This window comes from Macaca thibetana, chromosome 13, assembly GCF_024542745.1.
Source record: "Macaca thibetana thibetana isolate TM-01 chromosome 13, ASM2454274v1, whole genome shotgun sequence".
NCBI classification, from domain to species: Eukaryota; Metazoa; Chordata; class Mammalia; order Primates; family Cercopithecidae; genus Macaca; species Macaca thibetana.
This window is the reverse complement of record NC_065590.1, coordinates 34,094,735-34,116,698: the sequence shown is the minus strand read 5'-3', so window position 1 is coordinate 34,116,698 and position 21,964 is coordinate 34,094,735. Positions and strand designations below refer to the sequence as shown.

Genomic DNA, 21,964 nt, shown 5'->3' with positions numbered 1-21,964 from the left:
CTGATCAAGGTAAAAACATCTTCTTTCATTCTTGATTAAAGATTGATGGTGACAGTACATTTTCATTATGGCAATTTTACAAACTGAAGCTTCGTGCACTGCTGAAAGAAAATGCTTTCTGAATATTTTCTTTTTTTGAGACAGAGTCTTACTCTGTCACCCAAGCTGGAGTGCAGCAGTGGCCCAGTCATAGCTCACTGTAACCTCAAACTCCTCAGCTCAAGAGACCCTCCTGCTTCAGCCACCTGAGTAGTTGGGACTACATGTGTGCCACCACACCAGGCTAAATTTTTTAATTTTTGTAGAGATAGGGTCTTGCTTTGTTGCCAAGGCTGGTCTCAAACTCTTGTCCTCAAATGATCCTCCTGGCTCAGCCTCTGAATATTTTCAAAATCAGATTTAAGATAATTGTCCTCAAGTATAATTTTATTTACAATATTTTCCCATGTACTTGCTGCTTCAAACAATCACTTGAGAAAATATTTGCCTTTAAATCCTCAATCTTGAAATAGGATATGATGGAACAATATAATTTAAATTCTGAATTTACATCTGTATGAGTCAGGATTCTCTAAAGGGACAGAAGTAATAGGACATATGTATATATGAAGGGGAGTTTATTAGGAGTACTGACTCACAGGACCACAAGGTGAAGTCCCAACAATAGGCCATCTGCAAGCTGAGGAGTGAGGAATCCAGTCTGAGTCCCAAAACCTCAGAAGTAGGAAAGCCCACAGTGCAGCATTCAGTCTGAAGGCCTGAGAGCCCCTAGCAAATCACTGGTGTAAGTCCAAGAGGCCAAAAGCTGAAGAACTTGCAGTCTGATGTTTGAGGGCAGGAAACATCCAGCACAGGAGAAAGATGAAGACTGGAAGTCTCAGCACGTCTGCTCTTTCCAATTTCTCCCTGCTTTATTCCAGCTGCACTGGCAGCTGATTAGATGGTGCCCACCCAGACTGAGGGTGGGTCGGCCTCTCCCAGTCCACTGACTCAAATGTTAATCTCCTTTGGCAACACCCTCACAGACACACCCAGGAACAATACTTTGCGTCCTTCGATCCAATCAAGTTGACGCTCAATATTAACCATCACAACATCTGCATCTCAGGTTTTACTGCACACTCATCAGTTTCAAACTTGCCACTAGAGTAAGCTGATAGGAGGATCTTTACAACTGATTTCAGTGAAAGATATATTGCCCTCACAAGACAACTGAGTTGGTTATGTCTACAGCAGGTTCTAGCCAGTAAACTCTTTTCTCTGCAAATTACAAGGGTTATTGTGTTGTTACAGTGATCTGCAAAGTAAAAGGTCAAGCCTTTATTTTGGTATTTAAGAGGACTTCTTGATATGTCATAAGCGTTGCATTATCTTTTTTGAACATCTCGAATAAGTACATGACAAGGCAAAGGCAATTCCACAGTATCTTGTATATCACATAGTTTGCTTTGGCTGAAGAATAATATGGAAAAGGTCTACTCTCTTTCTGTTTACTGCCAGCAACCCATGGTGCTATCTTATATTTTAAAAAGACTTCTGGTTGTTTCTTCATGTCCAAGTGTCTGATATACAGGGTACAAAAGTAGCACATTTAATAATATCATTAACCTTTTTATACACAGCAGACTTTAATTCTAGAAACTGCTTTTAGTAACACGTTTTATAGAAGGAACTTTATATCTTCATCAAATGTCAAAAATCCTTCATCTACTACTAAAAATAGTTGGCAGTCTACAGCAATATTTTTGTCAAGCTTTCTGTTTAAATTTTTGCATAGACTCAAGAGTAAAAGGAACTATCTTCTTGAAATATTTTTATGAAGTCTTGTTTTGAAATATGATTAGTAAAAACAGAATGGGTTTGAGATACCTCATTTCCTCTAAACTTTTTAAATTCATTGTTTATATTCTGTCTTAATCAAAGCTGTTTCAACATGGTGGTTTTTCTATGTCATTTTAGAGTTTTCCTCCTCATAAACTCTGGGGTAGCAAAGTTGATATTCTTCTTTGAAGTCATCCTTAACAAGATGTAAACAATTCTCAAACAGGACTTTTTCTTGAAAGACTCAAAGCTAAATAATACTAAATAAAAATTAAATAGTTTTTGAAGATTTCTTTGAATGTTATGAATGCTAAAATACCAAGCAAGTCTACAAAGATTATAATTCTATTATCATTCCTTATTCTTTTTTAAGAACATTTACGTTTTTAAGAAGCTGTCTATTTGTTTATTTTTTGAATAGGGAATACATTTATATGACTTAAAAAGTCAAAGTAATGCAAAAGGTACACTCTGAGTATATTCACTTTCACTCCAACTTCCCTCTCCCTCCTCTATAGTTAACTAGTTTTATAATTTATTGAGGATCTTTCCAGTATTTAATATGTGAATGTTAGAAAATCTAAATATGTATTTTTATTCCCCCTTTATTGCACAAGATTGCATTTTGCATAAGATATTCTTCTTTCCATTTTTTACTTTGCCTTCTTCATTCAGTATATTCTAGAGATCTTTTCACATCAGTATAAAGAGCAATTTTCATTGATGTTTATAGCTGCATATTATTCCATGATGTAGGATGTACCTTAGCGTATTTAACTAGGTCCATTTGGATCTTTTCCAGTCTTTCGTTGTTACAAGCAATGCTGCCATGCATGACCTTGAACACAAGTTGAACACAAGTTATTTCATGCATGTGAAGTATATTTGAGGTAAATTTCCAGAAGTGGGATTACTGGTCAATAGATAGAAACGTGTAATTTTGAGAGATATTTCCAAATTGCCTTACACATAGGATTGTTATCTTTTGGGCTCCAATCAGCAATGCATAAGAGTTTCTTGCCAAAATTATGTGTCATCAAACATTTGGAATTTTTTAACCAAGCTCATAGATGAAAAACGGCATGTCCATTGTGTTATAATTTGCAGTTCTCATATTTTGAGTGAAATTGAGCATCTTCTATGAGTTTAAAGTCATTCATATTTCTTTTTCTGATAACTATCTGTTTATATCCTTTGCCTGTTTTTATATTGGGTTGTCTTTTTGTCTTGATTTCAATGAAATCCTTATATATATTTAAAAAAAAAAAAAGTGAGGGGGTGGCCGGGCACGGCAGCACTTTGGGAGGCCAAGGCGGATGGATCGCTTGAGGTCAGGAGTTCGAGACCCTGTCTCTACTAAAAATACAAAAATTAGTTGGGCATAGTGGTGTGCATCTGTAATCCCAGCTACTCAGGAGGCTGAGGCAAGAGAATCGCTTGAACCTGGGAGGCAGAGGTTGCAGCGAGCCGGGATCGCACCACTGCACTCCAACCTGGGAGACAGAGCGAGACTCAGTCTCAAGAAACAAAAACAAAAACAAAAAACAAAAAGAAAACACCCTTTGTCAGTCTTATGAATTGCAAAATTTTCCTATTTTTCTCTGCCTTGTAACTACTTTTTGTCATCAGAATATTTTTGTGTAGTAAAATATATCTATCTTTTTAAATTTGGTTTCTAGACTTTGATTCATAGAAAGGCCTTCCTCACTCCAATGTTACAAAGAAATTTGTCCATATTTTCTTCTACTACTTTTGAGGTTTTATTTTTTTCTATATAAATCTTTGCTACATTTGGAGTTTATCCCGATGAATAGTGTGGGCTATGGATCCAATTTTATCTTTTCCAGATAGATATCCAGTTGTCACAACACAATTTATTAACATCGAGATGCATCCTTTATCATAAACTGAATTTCCCTACACTAGTCATCTTTTTCTTTACTTTTCTTTCTGTTTCTTTGTGTGTCTATTCATGTGCCAAAACCATACCATATCAATGGTATATTTATGGTCAGACTAGTCTCTTTCAATTGTTCTTCTTTTCAGACTCTTTCTACCTATTCTTTTCTTTTTTACTCTTTATTTGGAAATAAATTCAAATTCACAAATAGTTGCAAACATAAAAGTAGTACAATATCCAAAATAGTCACATATCCTTTACCCAGGGTCACATTTGTTAATATTTGTTTTATAGTTTCATCTTCTCTTCTTCTCCTTCTCTTTCATACAAAACTCTTTTGCTGACCCATTTAAGGATAAATTTCGTACATCATGGCCTTTGCCTCTAAGTTCCCCAAGTGTGCATTTCCTAAAAATAGGGAGATTATTTTACATAACCACAGTACAATGATCAACTTCATAAATTTACATTGATACAATACTTGTATCTCTTCTGCCATTCATGTTTTTATTTTGCCATTTGACCCAGTAATACCCTTTTTAGCATTTCTCTAGCCTCCAGTACAGCATTAAGCTAGTGCCCAGCATTACATTTAGTTTATATCTATTCTTGTTGTTTCATTTGATTAAAAAACTTGGTATTTTTATCGAGATTATATTAAAAATATTTAATTAATTTAGGGAGATCTAACATCTTTGTAATGTAATGCCAAGTCTTCCTGTTCAAGAACACTTTATACTTTTCTATTCTGGTCTACTTTTTTGTCTTTTGGCAAAGTTTTAGTTTTCCTTGTATACATCTGCACATTTTTGTTAATTTATACCTACTATTTGCTCTTTTTTGCCCTATTTTATATAGTCTTCTATTGTGTCTTCTAGCTGGCTGTGAAACTATTGATTTCAGAATATTTATTTTTTATTAGTGGCCTTACAAAGTTTTCTTATTGTTTGTAGCAATTTTCAGTTGTAATTTGATTTGTTTTGCCTGTATTATTATTTACAATTTAAATAAATACTTACTGAATCAAAAGAAATAAAAATTTATTCCTAAATTATCTATCTCACATACTTTTTTTTTTTTTTTTTTTTGAGACACAGTCTCTGTCTGTTGTCCAGGCTGGAGTGCAGTGGTGCTATCTTGGCTCACTGCAAGCTCTGCCTCGGGGGTTCACGCCATTCTCCTGCCTCAGCCTCTCGAGTAGCTGGGACTACAGGTGCCCATCAGCACGCCCGGCTAATTTTTTTGTATTTTCAGTAGAGATGGGGTTTCACCATGTTAGCCAGGATGGTCTCGATCTCCTAACCTTGTAATCCGCCCGCCTCGGCCTCCCAAAGTGCTGGGATTACAGGAGTGAGACACCATGCCCTCTCCTGTCTCACATACTTTCTTAAGGTTTGTATTAGCTTAATCTATTCCCCCTATTTACTTAAAATCTCTTTTTTTTGAGAGAGAGACTCGCTGGGTCACCCAGGCTGGAATACAGTGGTGCAATCACAGCTCAAGCCCTCCTGGGCTCAAGTAATCCTTCCTCCTCAGCCTCCCAAGTAGCTGGGACCACAGGCATGTGCCACCACACCCAGCTAATTTTTTAAAAAAATTTATTTCATAGAGACAAGGTCTCCCTATGTTGCCCAGGCTGGTCTCAAACCCAGCAATCTCCTACCTCAGCCTCCCAAAGTACTAGGATTCCAGGCATGAGTCACCATGCCTGGCCTACTTAAAGTCCTTTTTGATATTTAAAATTAATCAACTTTTTGATATTTAAAATTAACAGCTTTCACAGTCATCATTAATTACCTCATAATTTTACTCTAGCAATAATACTTTAAAGTGTTATGAAATATCAACATACAAAAAGTATATAATAAATGCTGTTTTCACTTCAAGTTACATGTAGCATGCTTACTTGTATTTGCAATGAATATTCAGATGTCAGCTATAATTCTTATTGACACACCTCATTTGTCTTATTGGCATTGTTAAACACATTATACTGATGGTAACATATAATTTTGAGGGAGGCTGACACTGGCATCTTCTCATCTGGGGAGTGGGGTCACTGCAGAGAGTACTGTAAGCAGGGACAGAGGCTCCATAGATTAGAACCAGGCAGTGACAAGAGGAGAATGTGCCCTGCAAACAAGCAGGTGCATATGGGAGAAAACCTGTTGTAAACAGGGAAACATGGAACGCTCGTGGGGGCTACGAACAGTATTCTGTGCTTCAGCTGTAGATCTGCGACCAAGATTCAACAGTAACAGAAAAGTGAATAGTGAGTAGGTTTCATGTAAACTATACATCCTGCCCTTGGCATTTTTCTATTCCTTACCTCTATTCTCTCTTGAACCTACTTCAATCAAACTTTTGTACCCACCATTTCACAGAAACATCTCACATGAAGGTCATCAATGACTTCCATGTTATTAAATCAATTCTCTATGTACTTGACTTATCAGGAGTTTGTGACATTTCAATAACACATTTCTTCTTGAAGTACTTTTAAAACTATATTATACTTCCAAGACATCACATTTTCCTGATTCTCCTCCTGCCTCCATGGCCAGTGGTTCCCAGGCTAGGAATGTTAGATTTAACAAACAAAAATGCAGTTAAGCCTGAATTTCAGATAAATAACAAATAACTTTGTGTATAAGTTTATGCCAAATATTGCATGAGATAATTATGTACTAAAAATTATTTATTTAAAATATAACTGGGTGTCCTTTATTTCATTTGGTAACCCTGTATCTGTCTGTTTTTCTGGATTCCTCCTTATCTCCACAACTTCTCTTCTCCATCTGTACTGACTCCCTAAGTAATCTCATCCTATCTTGAGGCTTTAAAAACTATCTGTCTGCTGAAGACTTTCAAATTTGTATCAACAGTCTAGACTTCTCCTTTTTACTCCAAACTTACATATATGTCTACTGACGTCTCCTCTTTGATATCCAGTGGGCATCTCAACTTAACACATCCAAAACTGAATTTTTTTTTTTTTTTGAGATGGAGTCTTGCTCTGTCACACAGGCTGGAGTGCAGTGGCAAGTTCTGGGGTCACTGAAACCTCCACCTCCTGGATTCAAGCGATTCTCCTGGCTCAGCCTCCCAAGCAGCTGGTACTACAGGCATGCACCACCACACCTGGCTAATTTTTGTATTTTTTGGTAGAGATGGGGTTTCACCATGTTGGCCAGGCTGTTCTTAAACTCCTGGCCTCAAACGATCTGCCAGCCTTGGCCTCCCAAAGTGCTGAGATTACGGGCGTGAGTCACTGCACCCAGCCCCAAAACTGAACTCTAATCTCCTCCAAAGAATCCTGCTCCTTCTGCAGTCTTCCCCACCTCAGAAAATGGCAATTTTTATCCTCCCAGTGCAAAGGCCCCAAACTGTGGAGTCATCACCGACTATTCCCTTTTCTGTATACTCCATCTCCATGTCCAGCAAATGCTTTTGCCTTCTTCTTCAAAATGTATCCCCAAATGAATCACATCTCCGGAATCTCTCATCTGTAATATAGAAACAACCTCCTAGATAGTCTCCTTGCTCCTCCCTAGAGTCCATGGTTTATTCTCAAAACTGAAGCAGGAACGATTCTGAGTCTAAGCAGATCCCTTATGCTCAGATCCCTCCAGTGCTTTCCCATCTCTCTCCCAATAAAAGGAAAACTTTTACAACCACCTGTAAGGCCCTGTACACATTTGATGTTCCATGACTTCTCTGATATCTCTAAATTCTCTGTCCTGCTAACACTACTAAAACAACCCTGCCCTTTTCCTGTTCTTCAGACAACCCAGGCACCATCCCACTTAGGAGCCTCTGTGCTTTCTGTTTTTTCTGCCTGAAATAGTCTTCCTCTGGATAGCTGCATGGGTCACTCTCTCACCTCCTACTGCTCTCTTCTCAAATACTATGCCTTCAATGTGGCATTCTCTGATCACCCAGTATAAAATTGCAAGCACTCTCTACCTCAGTACTCCATAATTACCATCTTTGTTTTATTTTCCTTTGAAATGTATCATCATGTGTATTAGTCTGTTTTATGCTGCTACAACAGAATACCTGCGATGGGTAATTTATAAACAATAGAAGTTTATTAGGCTCATAGTTACAGAGGGTGAGAAGCCCAAGAGCATGGCACAAGAATCTGGTGAGGGCCTTCATGCTGCACCATTCCATGGCAGAAGGCAGAAAGGCAGAAAGGCAAGAGAGCATGTGGGAGATTGAGAGAGCAAGAAAGAGCCAAACTCTTTTTTTTTTTTTTTTTTTTTTTTTTTGAGATGGAGTCTCGCTCTGTCACCCAGGCTGGAGTGCAGTGGCGCGATCTCGGCTCACTGCAAGCTCCGCCGCCTGGGTTCACGCCATTCTCCTGCCTCAGCCTCCCGAGTAGCTGGGACTACAGGTGCCCGCCACCATGCCCGGCTAATTTTTTGTATTTTTAGTAGAGACGGGGTTTCACCGTGTTAGCCAGGATGGTCTCAATCTCCTGACCTTGTGATCTGCCCGCCTTGGACTCCCAAAGTGCTGGGATTACAGGTGTGAGCCACCGTGCCCGGCCTTTTTTTGTTTGTTTGTTTTTTCAGATAGAATCTTACTCTGGATTCAGATAGAATCTGATCTCAGCTCACTACAACCTCTGCCTTCTGAATTCAAGCACTTCTCATGCCTCAGCCACCAGAGTAGCTGGGACTACAGGCATGCACCACCACACCCAGCTAATTTTTTGTATTTTCAGTAGAAATGGGGTTTCCTCAGGTTTCCCAGGCTGGTCTCAAACTCCTGAGCTCAGCCTATCCATCTGCTTTGGCCTCTCAAAATGCTGGGATTACAGGCATGAGCCAGTGCCTAGCCCAAACTCACTTTTATAACAAGCCCACTCCTGCAATAATAACTCACTCCTGTGACAATGACATTAATCCATTCACAAGGGCAGAGCCCGCCTGGCCTATTCACTTATTATGCTCCACCTCCCAACACTGTTGCATTGGGGATTAAGTTTCCAACACATGGCTGGGTGTTGTGGCTCACACCTGTAATCCCAGCACTTTGGGAGGCCCAGGTGGGAGGACTGCTTGAGTCCAGGAGTTTGAGATCAGACTGGGCAATATAGTGAGACCTCATCTCTACAAAAAAATTAAAAAGTAGCTGAGCGTGGTGACATGCATCTGCAGTCCCAGATACTTAGAAGGCTGAGATGGGAGGATCTCTTGAGCTTGGGAGATGGAGGTTGCAATGCACCACTGCACTCCAGCTTGGGTGACAGAGTGAGACTCTGTCTCAAAAAAAAATTTCCAACACATGAACTTTGGAGCACACATTCAAACCACAGCTCCATCCAACATACTTTTTTTTTTTTTTTCCTGTTTCTCGGTTTTACTTTTTTTTTTTTTCCCTGTTTCTCTCTCCAAAAATGTAACCTTGAGGAAGACAAGAATCTTTGCCTATTTTGCAAACTGATGTATCTCCAGCACCTATATGTAGCATGAATGTGGTGTCTTCAAAGCCTGGTACTTGGTAGGCACTCAATAAATAGAATAAATAGTTATTGAATGAATGCATAAATAAATGAATGAATGAAACTAAAGAATACGCATAAATCTGTCACCAGGTGACAGATTATTGAGAAATCCTAGAACAAAAGAAGCAATAAAGAAAAGATGAGTTTGGGAGGGTAATGAAAAGCTCAGTCTTGGCAGAGAGGAAAGCAGAGGGATCCTGGCTGTCTTTTCCAGTCTTTCAAGCTACTAGTAAAAGGCGGGAGCTGTCCAGCATGGACCTCCTGAAGTTGGAATATTGCTGCAGGGACGAAAGCCTGCTTTCCTAACCCTGCTCAGGATCACTTCATTGCCATCCTTATCAAATACACCTTTGTTCCCTGTGTGCTTCTCCTTCCCAGTCCTTTTTCCTTTACTCAAATGTGACCAGAAAGCCCATGAGCTACATGAAATCTTATTGTTCCCATGCTTTTCAAAAAGCTTTACTCACTCCAGTAACTTCCATGCCATAAAAGTGATGACTGGGATGACAGAAACAGTGTCTTCATAAATGCATCCATTGAAATGAGTTTGGTGCTTCCTTCCTGTGTATCTCTCAAAAATCAGCTTTTTAAATGTGGCAAAAAGCCAAGATTGGGGGCCCAATAGTCTAGCAAATTTCTTAATGAGAAAGCCCTGTTCTCTATCACACACCCTAGTCGGCTGAGTTGTGTGCCCCCCTTCCCCAACCTCAAAAGACATGTCTACTTGAAACCTGTGAATATCATCATATTTGGAAAAAAACTATGCCCTTATCTGTAGCTATAATTAAATTTAGTTTCTTGAGATGAGATAATCCTGGATTCAGGACAGGTCCTAAATTCAATGGCAGGTGTCCTTACAACAAGAGGAAAGGACAGAAGCACAGAGAGACATAGAGGGGAAGGCCATGTGAAGTTAGAGGCAAAGTTTGGAGTTACACAGCTATAAGCCAAGGAACGATGAGGATTGCTGGCAGCAATGCCCAGAGCCACCAAGAGCTGGAAGAGGCAAGGAAGAATTCTCCCCCTAGAGACTTTGGAGGGAATATAGCCCTGCTGATACCTTGATTTCAGAATTCTGGCCTCCAGGCCAGGCGCAGTGGCTCAAACCTGTAATCTCAGCACTTTGGGAGGCCAAGGCAGGCAGATCACTTGAAGTCAGGAGTTTGAGACCAGCCTGGCCAACAGGGAGAAACCCTGTCTCTACCAAAAACACAAAAATTAGCCAGATGTGGTAGAGCACATCTGTAATCCTAGCTACTCAGGAGGTGAAAGGCACATCTTTTTTTTTTTTTTTGAGATGGAGTCTCACTTTGTCACCCAAGCTGGAGTGCAGTGGTATGATCTCAGCTCACTGCAACCTCCACCTCCTGGGTTCAAGCAATTCTCTGGCCTCATCCTCCCAAGTAGCTGGGATTATAGGCATGTGCCACCACGCCCAGCTAATTTTTGTATTTTTAGAAGAGATGAGGTTTCACCATGTTGGTCAGGCTGGTCTTGAACTCCCGACCTCAAGTGATCTGCTTGCCTTGGCCTCCCAAAGTGCTGGGATTATAGGCTTCAGCTACCATGCCTGGCCAAAAGGCACGTCTTACTTGGCAGCCAGCAAGAGAGAGCTTGCACAGGGGAACTTCCATTGAGAAAGCCATCAGATCTTGTGAGACTTATTCACTACCATGAGAAGAGCATGGGAAAGACCCACCCCCATGATTCAGTTGCCTCCCATCGGGTCACTCCCACAACATGTGGAAATTGTGGCAGCTACAATTCAAGATGAGATATGGGTGGGGACAGAGCCAAACCATATAATTTCACCCCTGGCCCCTCCAAATCTCATGTCCTCACATTTCAAAACCAGTCATGCCTTCTGAACAGTCCCTCAAAGTCTTAACTCATTTCAGCATTAACCCAAAAGTCCACAGTCCAAAGTCTCTTCTGAGACAAGGTAAGTTCCTTCTGCCTCTGAGCCTGTAAAATGAAAAGCAAGTTAGTTACTTCCTAGATAAAATGGAGGTACAGGCATTGGATAAATGCAGCTATTCCAAATGGGAGAAACTGGCCAAAACAAAGGGGCTACAGGCCCCTTGCAAGTCAAAAATCCAATAGAGCAGTCACTAAACCTTAAAGTTCCAAAATTATCTCCTTTGACTCCAGGTCTCACATTCAGGTCACACTGATGCAAGAGGTGGGCTCCCATGGGGCATCCATGGTCTTGGGCAGCTCTGCCCCTACGGCTTTGCAGGGTACAGCCTCCATCCTGGCTGCTTTCATGGGCTGGTATTGAGTGTCTGCTGCTTTTCCAGGCTGATGGTGCAAGCTGTCAGTGGATCTACCATTCTGATGTCTGGAGGATGGTGGCCCTTTCTCACAGCTCCACTAGGTAGTGCCCCAGTGGGGACTCTGTGCCAGGGCTTCAACCCCACATTTCCCTTCTGCACTGCCCTAGCAGAGGTTCTCCATGAGGGTCCCACCCTGCAGCAAACTTCTGCCCGGACATCCAGGCATTTCCATACATCCTCTGAAATCTAGGTGGAGGTTCCCATATCTCAATTCTTGACTTCTCTGCATTTACAAGCTCAACACCACATGGAAGCTGCCAAGGCTTGGGGCTTTCACCCTCTGAAGCCACAGCCCAAGCTGTACCCTGGCCTCTTTTAGCCATGGCTGGAGCAGCTGGGACACAGGGCATCAAGTTCCTAGGCCGCACACAGCAGAGGGTTCTATGCCCAGTTCATGAAACCATTTTTTCCTTCTAGGCCTCTGGGCCTGCAATGGGAAGGTCTCTGACACGTGAAGGTCTCTGACATGCCCTGGAGGCATTTTCCCCATTGTCTTGGCTCCTTGTTACATATTTGGCTCCTTGCTACTTATCCAAATTTTGGCAGCCAGCTTGAATTTCTCCCCAGAAAATGGGGTTTTCTTTTCTATTGAATCATCAGACTGCAAATTTTCCAAACTTTTATGCTTTGCTTCCTCTTGAATACTTCACTGCTTAAAAATTTCTTCTGCCAGATACCCTAAATCATTTCTCTCAAGTTCAAGGTTCCATATATCTTTAGGGCAGGGGCAAAATGCTTGCAGTCTCTTTGCATAGCAAGAGTGACCTTTACTCCAGTTCCCAACAAGTTCCTCATCTCCACCTGAGACCACCTCAGCCTGGACCTTATTGTCCATATCACTATCAATATTTTGGTCAAAGCCATTCAACAAGCCTCTAGGAAGTTCCAAACCTTCCCACACTTTCTTATCTTCTGAGCCCTCCAAACTGTTCCAACCTCTGCCTGTTACCCGGTTCCAAAGTCACTTCCACATTTTAAGGTATCTTTACAGCAGTACTCCACTCTCAGTACCAATTTACTGTATTAGTCCATTTTCCCACTGCTGACACACCTGAGGCTGGGTAATTTATAAAGAAAAAGAGGATTAATGGACTCACAGTTCCACATGTCTGGGGAGGCCTCACAATCATAGTCGTAGGTGAAGGATGAAAGGCGCATCTTACATGGTGGCAGGCAAGAGAGAGCTTGTGCAGGGGAACTCTCGCTTATAAAACCATCAGATCTCACGAGACTTATTCACTATCAGGAGAAGAGCATGGGAAAGACCTGCCCCCATGATTCAATTAACCTCCCACTGGGTCTCTCCCACGACATGTGGGAATTGTGGGAAATATAATTCAAGATGAGATTTGGATGGGGACACAGCCAAATCATATCATCTGCCAATATTTATTATCTGTCTGTTTTATTTTAGCCATCTTAATGGATATAAAGTGTTATCTTATTGTAATTTTGATTTGTATTTCTCTGATGGCAAATTATGTTGAATATCTTTCTATGTGCTTATTGACCATTTGTGTAATTTCTTTGGATAAATGTCTGTTCATATCCTTTGCTCACTTTTTCATTTTATTTTTGACTTATAAATAAGGTTTTTGTTTGTTTGTTTGTTTTTGTTTTTTGAGGTGGAGTCTTGCTCTGTCTCCCAGGCTAGAGTGCAGTGATATGACCTTGACTCACTGCAACTTCCGCCTCCTGGGTTCAAGCAATTCTCCTGTGTCAGCCTCCTGAGTAGCTGGGACTATAGGTGTATGCCACCATGTCCGGCTAATTTTCATATTTTTAGCAGAGACAGGGTTTCACCATGTTGGCCAGGCTGGTCTTGAACTCCTGACCTCAGCTGATCCACCTGCCTCAGCCTCCCAAAGTGCTGGGATTATAGGCATGAGCCAAGTATGGCTTATTTTAAAAACTTTGTTATTTAGAAATAATTTCAGACTTTTACAAAGTTGCAAGAATTGTATAAAGAATTCCTGAATACTTTTAATGCAGATTTCCTAAATGTTAACATTTCACCATTGCCTTATTCATTCTAGTTTTTTTCTGAAACATTTGAAAGTAAATTGCAGATTTGATGCCCCTTTACCAAATACTTCTGTGTATTTCCAAAAACAAGAACACTCGCTGATATAACAATAGTCCATTGGTCAAAGTCAGGAAATAATTCAATGCCAATAACTAACTCTACAGACCTTATTCAAATTTCACCCATTCCCCTACTCATGTCCTTTATCAGACTTATGCTTTTAACACTTTTTTTTTTTTTTTTTTTTTTTTTTGAGACGGAGTCTTACTCTGCCGTTCAGGCTGGAGTGCAGCGGCCAGATCTCAGCTCACTGCAAGCTCCGCCTCCCGGGTTGACGCCATTCTCCTGCCTCAGCCTCCCGAGTAGCTGGGACTACAGGCGCCCGCCACCTCACCCGGCTAGTTTTTTGTATTTTTTAGTAGAGATGGGGTTTCACCGTGTTAGTCAGGATGGTCTCGATCTCCTGACCTCGTGATCCGCCCGTCTTGGCCTCCCAAAGTGCTGGGATTACAGGCTTGAGCCACGGCGCCCGGCCGCTTTTAACACATTTTTATGTATTTCTTACCTTTCAGGCATTTGTATCTTTTTTAAAAAAGTTACTGTTGGCCAGGTGCAGTGGCTCACACCTATAATCTCTGCACTTTGGGAGGCCGAGACAGGAGAATTGCTTAAGTCCAGTTCAAGACCACACTGGGCAACATAGCAAGATCCATCTCTACAAAAAACACAAAAATTAGCGAGAGCAGATAATCATCTTCCTCAGAAAAGAAGAATTTTCCAGACCCTCTCCTAGTATAGGAAAACCACATTCTCCTTAGGGGCTGTTCCCAAGTGGTTCCTCCTAGAAGCAGCTAGGTTCAGAAGAGGCTGGGTCTGATTTTTTGCCATCCCTTCATTATTCCCTCCTTTTCTTCAAAATCTTGCAAATGGTAGAAATTTAATAAATGTCAAATGAATGGATGGATGGGATCGTGCTTTCATCAACCTGTCTTCTAAGGCCTGAAGAGCAGGGAGAAGCTATTAAAATTCTTTAAATAGTAGGCTGTTGGGCCAACGAGATCTCTATCTTTCAGTGTGAATAGGTAAGTGAAAAGCAGGGCAACTTCAAATGGTATATACATATACAGAGTCCTATCAGCGTTAAAATAGAGAAAGCTTAAAAACAATTAGCCAGGTGTGGTGGTGCACACCTGTAATCCTAGCTACTCAGGAGCCTGAGGTAGAAGAATTGCTTGAGCCCAAGAGTTCAAGGCTGCAGTAAACTGTGATCACACCTCTGGATTCCAGTTCGGGCCAAGAACGAGACACTGTAAAAAAAAAAAAAAAAAAAAAAAAAAAAAAAAAAAAAAAAAAAAGAAGAAGAAAAAAGAAAAGAAAAGAAAAAAACCTTCCTTCAAGTTGTTTCTTCCTTGGAGTTGGCAATAAGAGGAAAGGTGATAACTTTGCTCTTTGCTGTTTAGCCCCAGGGGAGGGATCAGCCCTGTGGGGAACTGGGCTAAGTTATCAGAGGTTACTTACTGCCCTTGCTAAACTCTAAAGAGATTCATTTTTTAAAAACTGATACATAATATTTGAACATATGTGTATACACAATGGAATACCATTCGGCCACAGAGAAGGAAACCATGAAGAGATTCCTTTTTAATATATGTAGCTGAATGCCAACTTGTCTCACGTTCCCCTTCTCCTAGGAAAAAAAAAATGTGGATTTTCTGAAGCACCTACCTGGAAGTACATACAGATGATTTCGTAAACTTGAAGCTGAGAGTGGATGGAATTGCTACTAGGAAGACTGTAGCATGAGCAGGAGCAGAATCCTGGGGAACACACTTTTAGCGACAGGAGTCAGAAATCTCAGAGAAGCAGGGGTTACTGGTGGGAGCACGGGGCTGCTCAGAGCCTAGTAAAAGGAAAAGGTTTTAATATCATTTGAAGCCACTGTGGTGCTCCAAGAGGAAGCTCCTGTCATCCAGAGAGCAGTGAGCTCCCAAGCAAGCAGAGACTTCAATCCCTAAACGAGCATAAGCTTCATTCAGGGCATTCACTGGCCACGACCAGGGACGCCCAGCACCTAGTGCAGGGCCTGCCCTGGAAGAGGTCAGTAGTGCAAAGAAGTTAGGGCTGGAAATGGGAGGAAATTCGAGCATGCGTCCCAGCCGGAGGTTGAGCTCGCGGACGAAGAACAAGGCAGAGCTGGGAACCACGCTAGGGCTTTCCGTGTGGGCCGCGCCTGCCGGCCCTCTCTGTTGTCCCACTTGGCACGGACTGGGCTACCGCCCACAGCTTGACTTCCGCCACCAGCGACCAAGGGAACCAGATCCCAAGGGAACCAGCACTCCTGGGCGCTCGCGGCCCGAAGCCTGAGGTTCCCTCCCGGCCCCGGCAGGGCGGCCCCGCCTACACCCGTTGCGGTCCCGCCCCCCGCGACCGCCCCGCCTCCCTCGGGTCCCAGCGCCGCCGGCGGAGGACAGTAGCATGGAGGGCGGCCTGGGGCGTGCTGTGTGCGTGCTGACCGGGGCCTCCCGCGGCTTCGGCCGGACGCTGGCCCCGCTTCTGGCCTCGCTGCTGTCGCCCGGCTCCGTGCTGGTCCTTAACGCCCGCAACAACGAGGCACTGCGGCAGCTGGAGGCCGAGCTGGGCGCCGAGCGGTCTGGCCTGCGCGTGGTGCGGGTGCCCGCCGACCTGGGCGCCGAGGCCGGCTTGCAGCAGCTGCTCGGAGCCCTGCGCGACCTCCCCAGGCCCGAGGGGCTGCAGCGACTGCTGCTCATCAACAACGCGGGTAAGACCCCGAGACTGAAGCGGGCTCCCCATGTGAGCGCCCACTTCCTCCACCGCTGGGGAATTTAACAGCGACTCCTAGGGAGTCAGATAGGACGCCTAGAAATCTAAAGCCCTAGTTGTTCCAGCTTGAGTAGCAAGCGGAGGCGAGGTGTACAGGAAGACTCGGTGCCGTCGGGGCAACAGTCTGCCCCCACTTCCTGGAAAATTGGCCAGCCGGGTTTTCCAAAGCGCCTGTAGAACTTTCCCGATCCCCTTGCTCTGCGCCCTCTGGCGGAGGCCTGAGTCAGGGCTTCAAGTCTCCAAACAAGTAAAGTCGCTGCTTCTCCAGAGGACCCCTAGAGCTCTCCCTCGGCAAGTCAGTTGCCTTCTCCTTCTGCAGCTTGGGATGGCTGGGTTCCCCAGGTGTGTCTTTCCGCAGAGCTGGGGAAGAGAGAAGCCTCTTCAGAAGCGCAGCTTCCTCCTCTCGGTCTGCATGGGAAGAGGATATCTGGAAGAACTTGGGAGGGCTGGGAGAGAAGAAAGCCCCGCCTGCCCTGAGTTACTCCTAAGGGTTGGTTTTTCAGGCTCTCTTGGGGATGTGTCCAAAGGCTTCGTGGACCTGAGTGACTCCACTCAAGTGAACAACTACTGGGCGCTGAACTTGACCTCCATGCTCTGCCTGACTTCCAGCGTCCTGAAGGCCTTCCCGGCCAGTCCTGGCCTCAACAGAACCGTGGTTAACATCTCGTCCCTCTGTGCCCTGCAGCCTTTCAAAGGCTGGGCGCTGTACTGTGCAGGAAAGGCTGCTCGTGATATGCTGTTCCAGGTCCTGGCGCTGGAGGAACCTAATGTGAGGGTACTGAACTATGCCCCAGGTAGGTGGGAAGTCCTGCCGTCCCTGTCCTCCAGAACCCACTGGTGCGCCTCTCGGGGCTGGGCAAGCGGCCTAGTCCACCCCCTCCAGGAAACAACCCACAGGATTTTGTCCTTGAATCCTGATCCATGACCCGTTAGGGGAAATACAGACCCAGGGGAAATAGAGGTGGTAGGGTCCGGGGATACTGGCAGAGAGTGAGGAGTTGCCTGGACTGGAGGGTGGGGCAGGAAAGTCTGAGGTATTAGATGAAGTTTGGGAGAAGACTGGGGTTTGAGTACCAGGCCTTCCTCATGTGAAATGGGGAAGACGCTCCCTGCCTCACAGGGCACTTCGGAAGACTGAATGAGATACTGTATGTGAAAATGACCCTGACCTGTGAAGTGTTGCCTCATTGTTAAATAGGACTGACCACACTGTATTGCACTATGCATCTGTGTGTTCCCAACACCTAGCAAAGCACTACAGTAAGGCAAGCTGCAGGACATGCTAGCTGTATGGAGAGCAGACAGGCATTGTTGAGTGCTGACCATCCCTGGCTGAACTGTGCTGGAACACTATTGAGGATACTGGGATATGTACAATAGAGCCCTTATTTTCATGAAGGCCAAAGGACAGGGAGTCTTGTGATACTGGGTCTGGTTTCTGATGCTGCAGCGCCCCTTTCTTAATAGTGAGGAGTCTCTTTTAGGCTTGAGGTTGCTGCAATCAGAAAGTGGTGACAGAGTAGCCATGGAAAGCCTGAGCAACTTGGGCAGTGATCCAGCAGTCTGTGTCCCTGGGGAATAGGGTCAGGATCCCAGGGCAGACAGGTAGAATGGCCTGCACAAAGCACAGATGTGGCAGGCCTACATCCCACCATGTTTCCAAGTCCTTCCTCACGTTCTCCTGTACCCCAGCCCCTACCACCCCTGTCCCCCAACACACATGCACAATTATTCTTGCAACCAACATTCAACTCATCATCCACTCTGAGCTCAGCCCAAGGACTCGCACAAACAATGGTGACCAAATGTAAGCTACAACCAGGAGCAGAGCAGACTCCAAGAGGCCACATGGCTGCATTTGGTCTCAGGAGGCTGCCCCGGGCATTATGAGGGAGCTGAGATTTTCAGGAGGTCCCCAGGGCCTGAACCAAGGCAGAGGCCAGTCTGGTTTTCATTTTGGTCTCAGGAAGAATGTTGTAACAGGTGCTCAGAGATAGAATGGGCTGTTTGGAAAGGCAGCAAGTTTCCTCTCAGCAGGGATGCACAGGTCATTGGAAAACAGTCAAGGATCAGGAGATAAATTCTCCCTCTAACCCTGGAATTCTCTGATTTTCTGCCCTTGAGGACCATTAACTGCAAATACTGGGGTGCATGAGTGATTCTTATGTGAAGAACGGCATGTGCTTGCAACAGTTCAAAAAGGGAACAATTCCCTTTAGGTGGGGAGACTAGAGATGGCTTTATTGGAGGTAGCTGAACTGGACATTGACCTTGGTTGTTAGCAGATGGAAGGCATTCCCGATGAAAGGAAATAAAGGTGCGAAGGCTCACTGTGGGTGTGGCAGGTCTTCCGGTTTGCCTGTAGGGTAGGTGTGCCCAGAGGAGGGCACACTAGGATGCTTTGAGTACTAGGCCAGGCTAGTGGGAAGCTGTTGAGGGTTTTGAGCAGAGGAGTGTTGTGAACCCAGTGATGTTTTTGTTTGTTTGTTTCTTTGTTGAGACGGAGTCTCACTCTGTCGCCCAGGCTGGAGTGCAGTGGCGTGATCTTGGCTCACTGCAAGCTGCGTATCCCAGGTTCACGCCATTCTCCTGCCTCAGCCTCCCGAGTAGCTGGGACTACAGGCGCCCGCCACCATGCCCAGCTAATTTTTTGCATTTTTAGTAGAGACGGGGTTTCACCATGTTAGCCAGGATGGTCTCGATTTCCTGACCTCGTGATCCGCCTGCCTCAGCCTCCCAAAGTGCTGGGATTACAGGAGCCACCGCCCCTGCCTCAGCTCAGGCAATTCTAGCACCTCAGCCTCCAGAGTAGCTGGGATTACATGTGCATGCCACTACGCCTGGCTAATTTTTGTATTTTTAGTAGAGATGGGGTTTCACCGTGTTGACCAGGCTGGTCTCAAACTCTTGACCTCAAGTGATCCACCTGCCTCAGCTTCCCAAAGTGCTGGGATTGCAGGTGTGAGCCACTGCAGCCGGGCCCCAGTGATGTTTTAGTGGAGTAAGTTTAGTAGAGGGCTGCAGGAGCTGAGGCAGGGAGAGAAGCAAGCTTGTAAAAAGGACCTGATTGTCGGGATACGTACACGCTGAAGGGTCCTACCTGGTGCCTGGTTGGCTGTGGGGGCGAGGAGGGGAGGGAAGGAGGAGGTGATGGAGGTTTTGAGTCTGGGAAAAGAATACTTCATTAATAGAAATGGGAATGTCAGGAGGTGGTGCTGGTTGGACAGGAGATGAGAATCTTGGTTTTAGACATGGTAATCTAGAGGGTCCATGTTCATTGGGCTTTTGAATTTCAGTCCAGAGCTTGATAATGACAAATTGGAGCCTTTGACAACCCTGACCACACATTTCAGCCAAGATGACGTGTTTCCTCCGGCCAGACCTGACTCAGCCCCACCCCCGACATACAACAGGGACCTGAAACCTTCTGCCCTGCCTCGGCCATGTTCCCTCATCGTCTGCTTTTCATCCTCTAGGTCCTTTGGACACAGACATGCAGCAGTTGGCCCGGGAGACCTCCATGGACCCAGACATGCGAAAAGGGCTGCAGGAGCTGAAGGCAAAGGGGAAGCTGGTGGATTGCAAGGTGTCAGCCCAGAAACTGCTGAGCTTGCTGCAAAAGGACGAGTTCAAGTCTGGAGCCCACGTCGACTTCTATGACAAATAAGCCCATGTTTTTGGCTTCCTGAACCTTTTCGTCCCCACTTTCAGACATACCCCAGAGCCCTGTGGCTCCCCACACCCTGCCATAGGGGCAGTCCTGCCTTACACATAGAAACACTCATGCCTGCTGCCCTGCCGTCAGGCACAGCCAGCTGTGAGCTCCCAGATCTTGGCCTTACCTGTTGTCAGGAGTCTGTGCTGTGCACCCTGGATTATGAGGATGGTAGGAGAGAGGTTATGGGTATTGGTGTCTCTATCCCCAGAAATAGAACTTAAGGAGTGGGAAGAGCAGGAAAAGAAGCTGGAACGCAGAAGAGAGGAGGTTGTGTCTCCTGCTCATAGCAAGCCTGTGGGGAGAGGGAAGAGTGATCTGGTGTGGAATAGGAGGACCCATGTAGATTCACAGATGGCCTAGATGGGAAGAAGAGCAGATGGTACAAGTTCCAGCCCACATAGATGCCCCTTGCTGAGGGTAGCAGGACCTTCTTTTGCACTTTGTGTCCTCACTCTGATGTCTCTTTCCTCCCGAATCTACCACCCCTCCCCCAGGCTGGGAGAAGGGGCTCCTGGGTGTCTGTATACATGCCAAAGGCAGATACAAATAAAATACAGATTGTCCTTTTTTCATGCTTGCTTTCTCCTCTGATACAGGGTCTGTGACTAACTTCCTGGTTCACTGGGCCCAAGGTCATTCCCGAGGCAGTTAACCCAAAAGTGAGATGTTGTCCTTATTTCCTAGGGAGCTGTCCTGGGGTCATCTACCTCCAATCATCAAGCCCCACTCAGTGGCAAGCCCAGGTCCAAAGTTGCCCACGATCGGCATGCCTGCTCTTTTGTGTTGTTGCCCATGCCAACCCCAGCCTTGACAGCCCTTTTCTCACCCTGGGCTATTCAGAATACCCATCTTTTACGGCCCAACTTACAGCCTGCCCTCCGCATGGCCCTGGAGCCTGGGTCTTTTCCCCGACTCTGGATTCCCAATTCCACCCACTGTCCACATGGCAATGCTGTGAATGGATACCAGCTGCTATTGGCCCTCTTGGCGTTGCCCATCTGGCCCAGCCCATGGTCCAGGTCCTCAGTGGGGTGGGCTTAGGACCAGCATGCCTTTGGAGGAGATGGGCAAGATTCCAAGAAATGGAAGCTCTGAGAAATCAGGGCTTCATCTAAGCCAATCCTTGTGCAGGTTGGTAGACATAGGCTAGACTGGGAGCTCCACAGCAGTGGTGGTCTGCAGCCAGCACCCTGGCCCCTGGCCATATTTGGGAGGAGGGAGCGTGGTCCGCTGCCGGCTGACTCCAGGACGCCACCTGCCTCTGAGTGTGCATAAGAGAACTCCTCCTTGTGCTCAGCAGAGGGCGCATGGAGGCCGCGCCTCTTGCTGAAGGGCAGGCCCTAGGCTGAAGCTGGCAGTGCCCTGCCTGCTCCCCTAGGAGGGAATGGGCGAACGCTTGCCTGGTCCAGCAGAGGCGTTACCCTCATGCACCCATTGAAGTAGAAATCACTGGGCTCAGGTTCCTGCTCTGCCACAGCTGGTAACCCAGGGCAAGTTTCTTCTCTGTGCCTCAGTTTCCTTATCTGAAAAATGGATTATAATGGCACCTAGCCTAAAGGGTTATTTTGAACATTAAGTGACCTAATGTTTGTAAATGTTCAGCACAGTGCAGCATTGTGGTAACTGCCCCGTAGGTGCTAATATTATTTATTGCCTTTAAATATCAAGATCCAGATCATCCTGGAGCCCTGCTGGAAGCCTCCTCTCCTCTAGGCGGCCCAGACATCCTCCCCTGGCTGACTTGAGGCAAAACCTCTCACTGTACTGCCCCTATTCAGCCTCCTGGAGGTGAGGGTGGGGTCTGGTC

General features: G+C 45.1%; 1 protein-coding gene across 1 annotated transcript in view; it reads left to right on the top strand.

Moving 5' to 3' along the window:
• The window catches only part of SPR (sepiapterin reductase), a 63,254-nt gene extending 42,530 nt beyond the window's left edge, over nt 1–20,724 (top strand). The window contains exons 2-4 of the mRNA XM_050754514.1: nt 16,070–16,377; nt 16,943–17,233; nt 19,916–20,724. Of these exons, the coding sequence (XP_050610471.1) occupies nt 16,074–16,377; nt 16,943–17,233; nt 19,916–20,106 (786 nt within the window). The 5' untranslated portion in view covers nt 16,070–16,073 and the 3' untranslated portion in view covers nt 20,107–20,724. The remainder of the gene's footprint in view (nt 1–16,069; nt 16,378–16,942; nt 17,234–19,915) is intronic.
• The last annotated feature ends 1,240 nt before the right edge of the window (nt 20,725–21,964 follow it).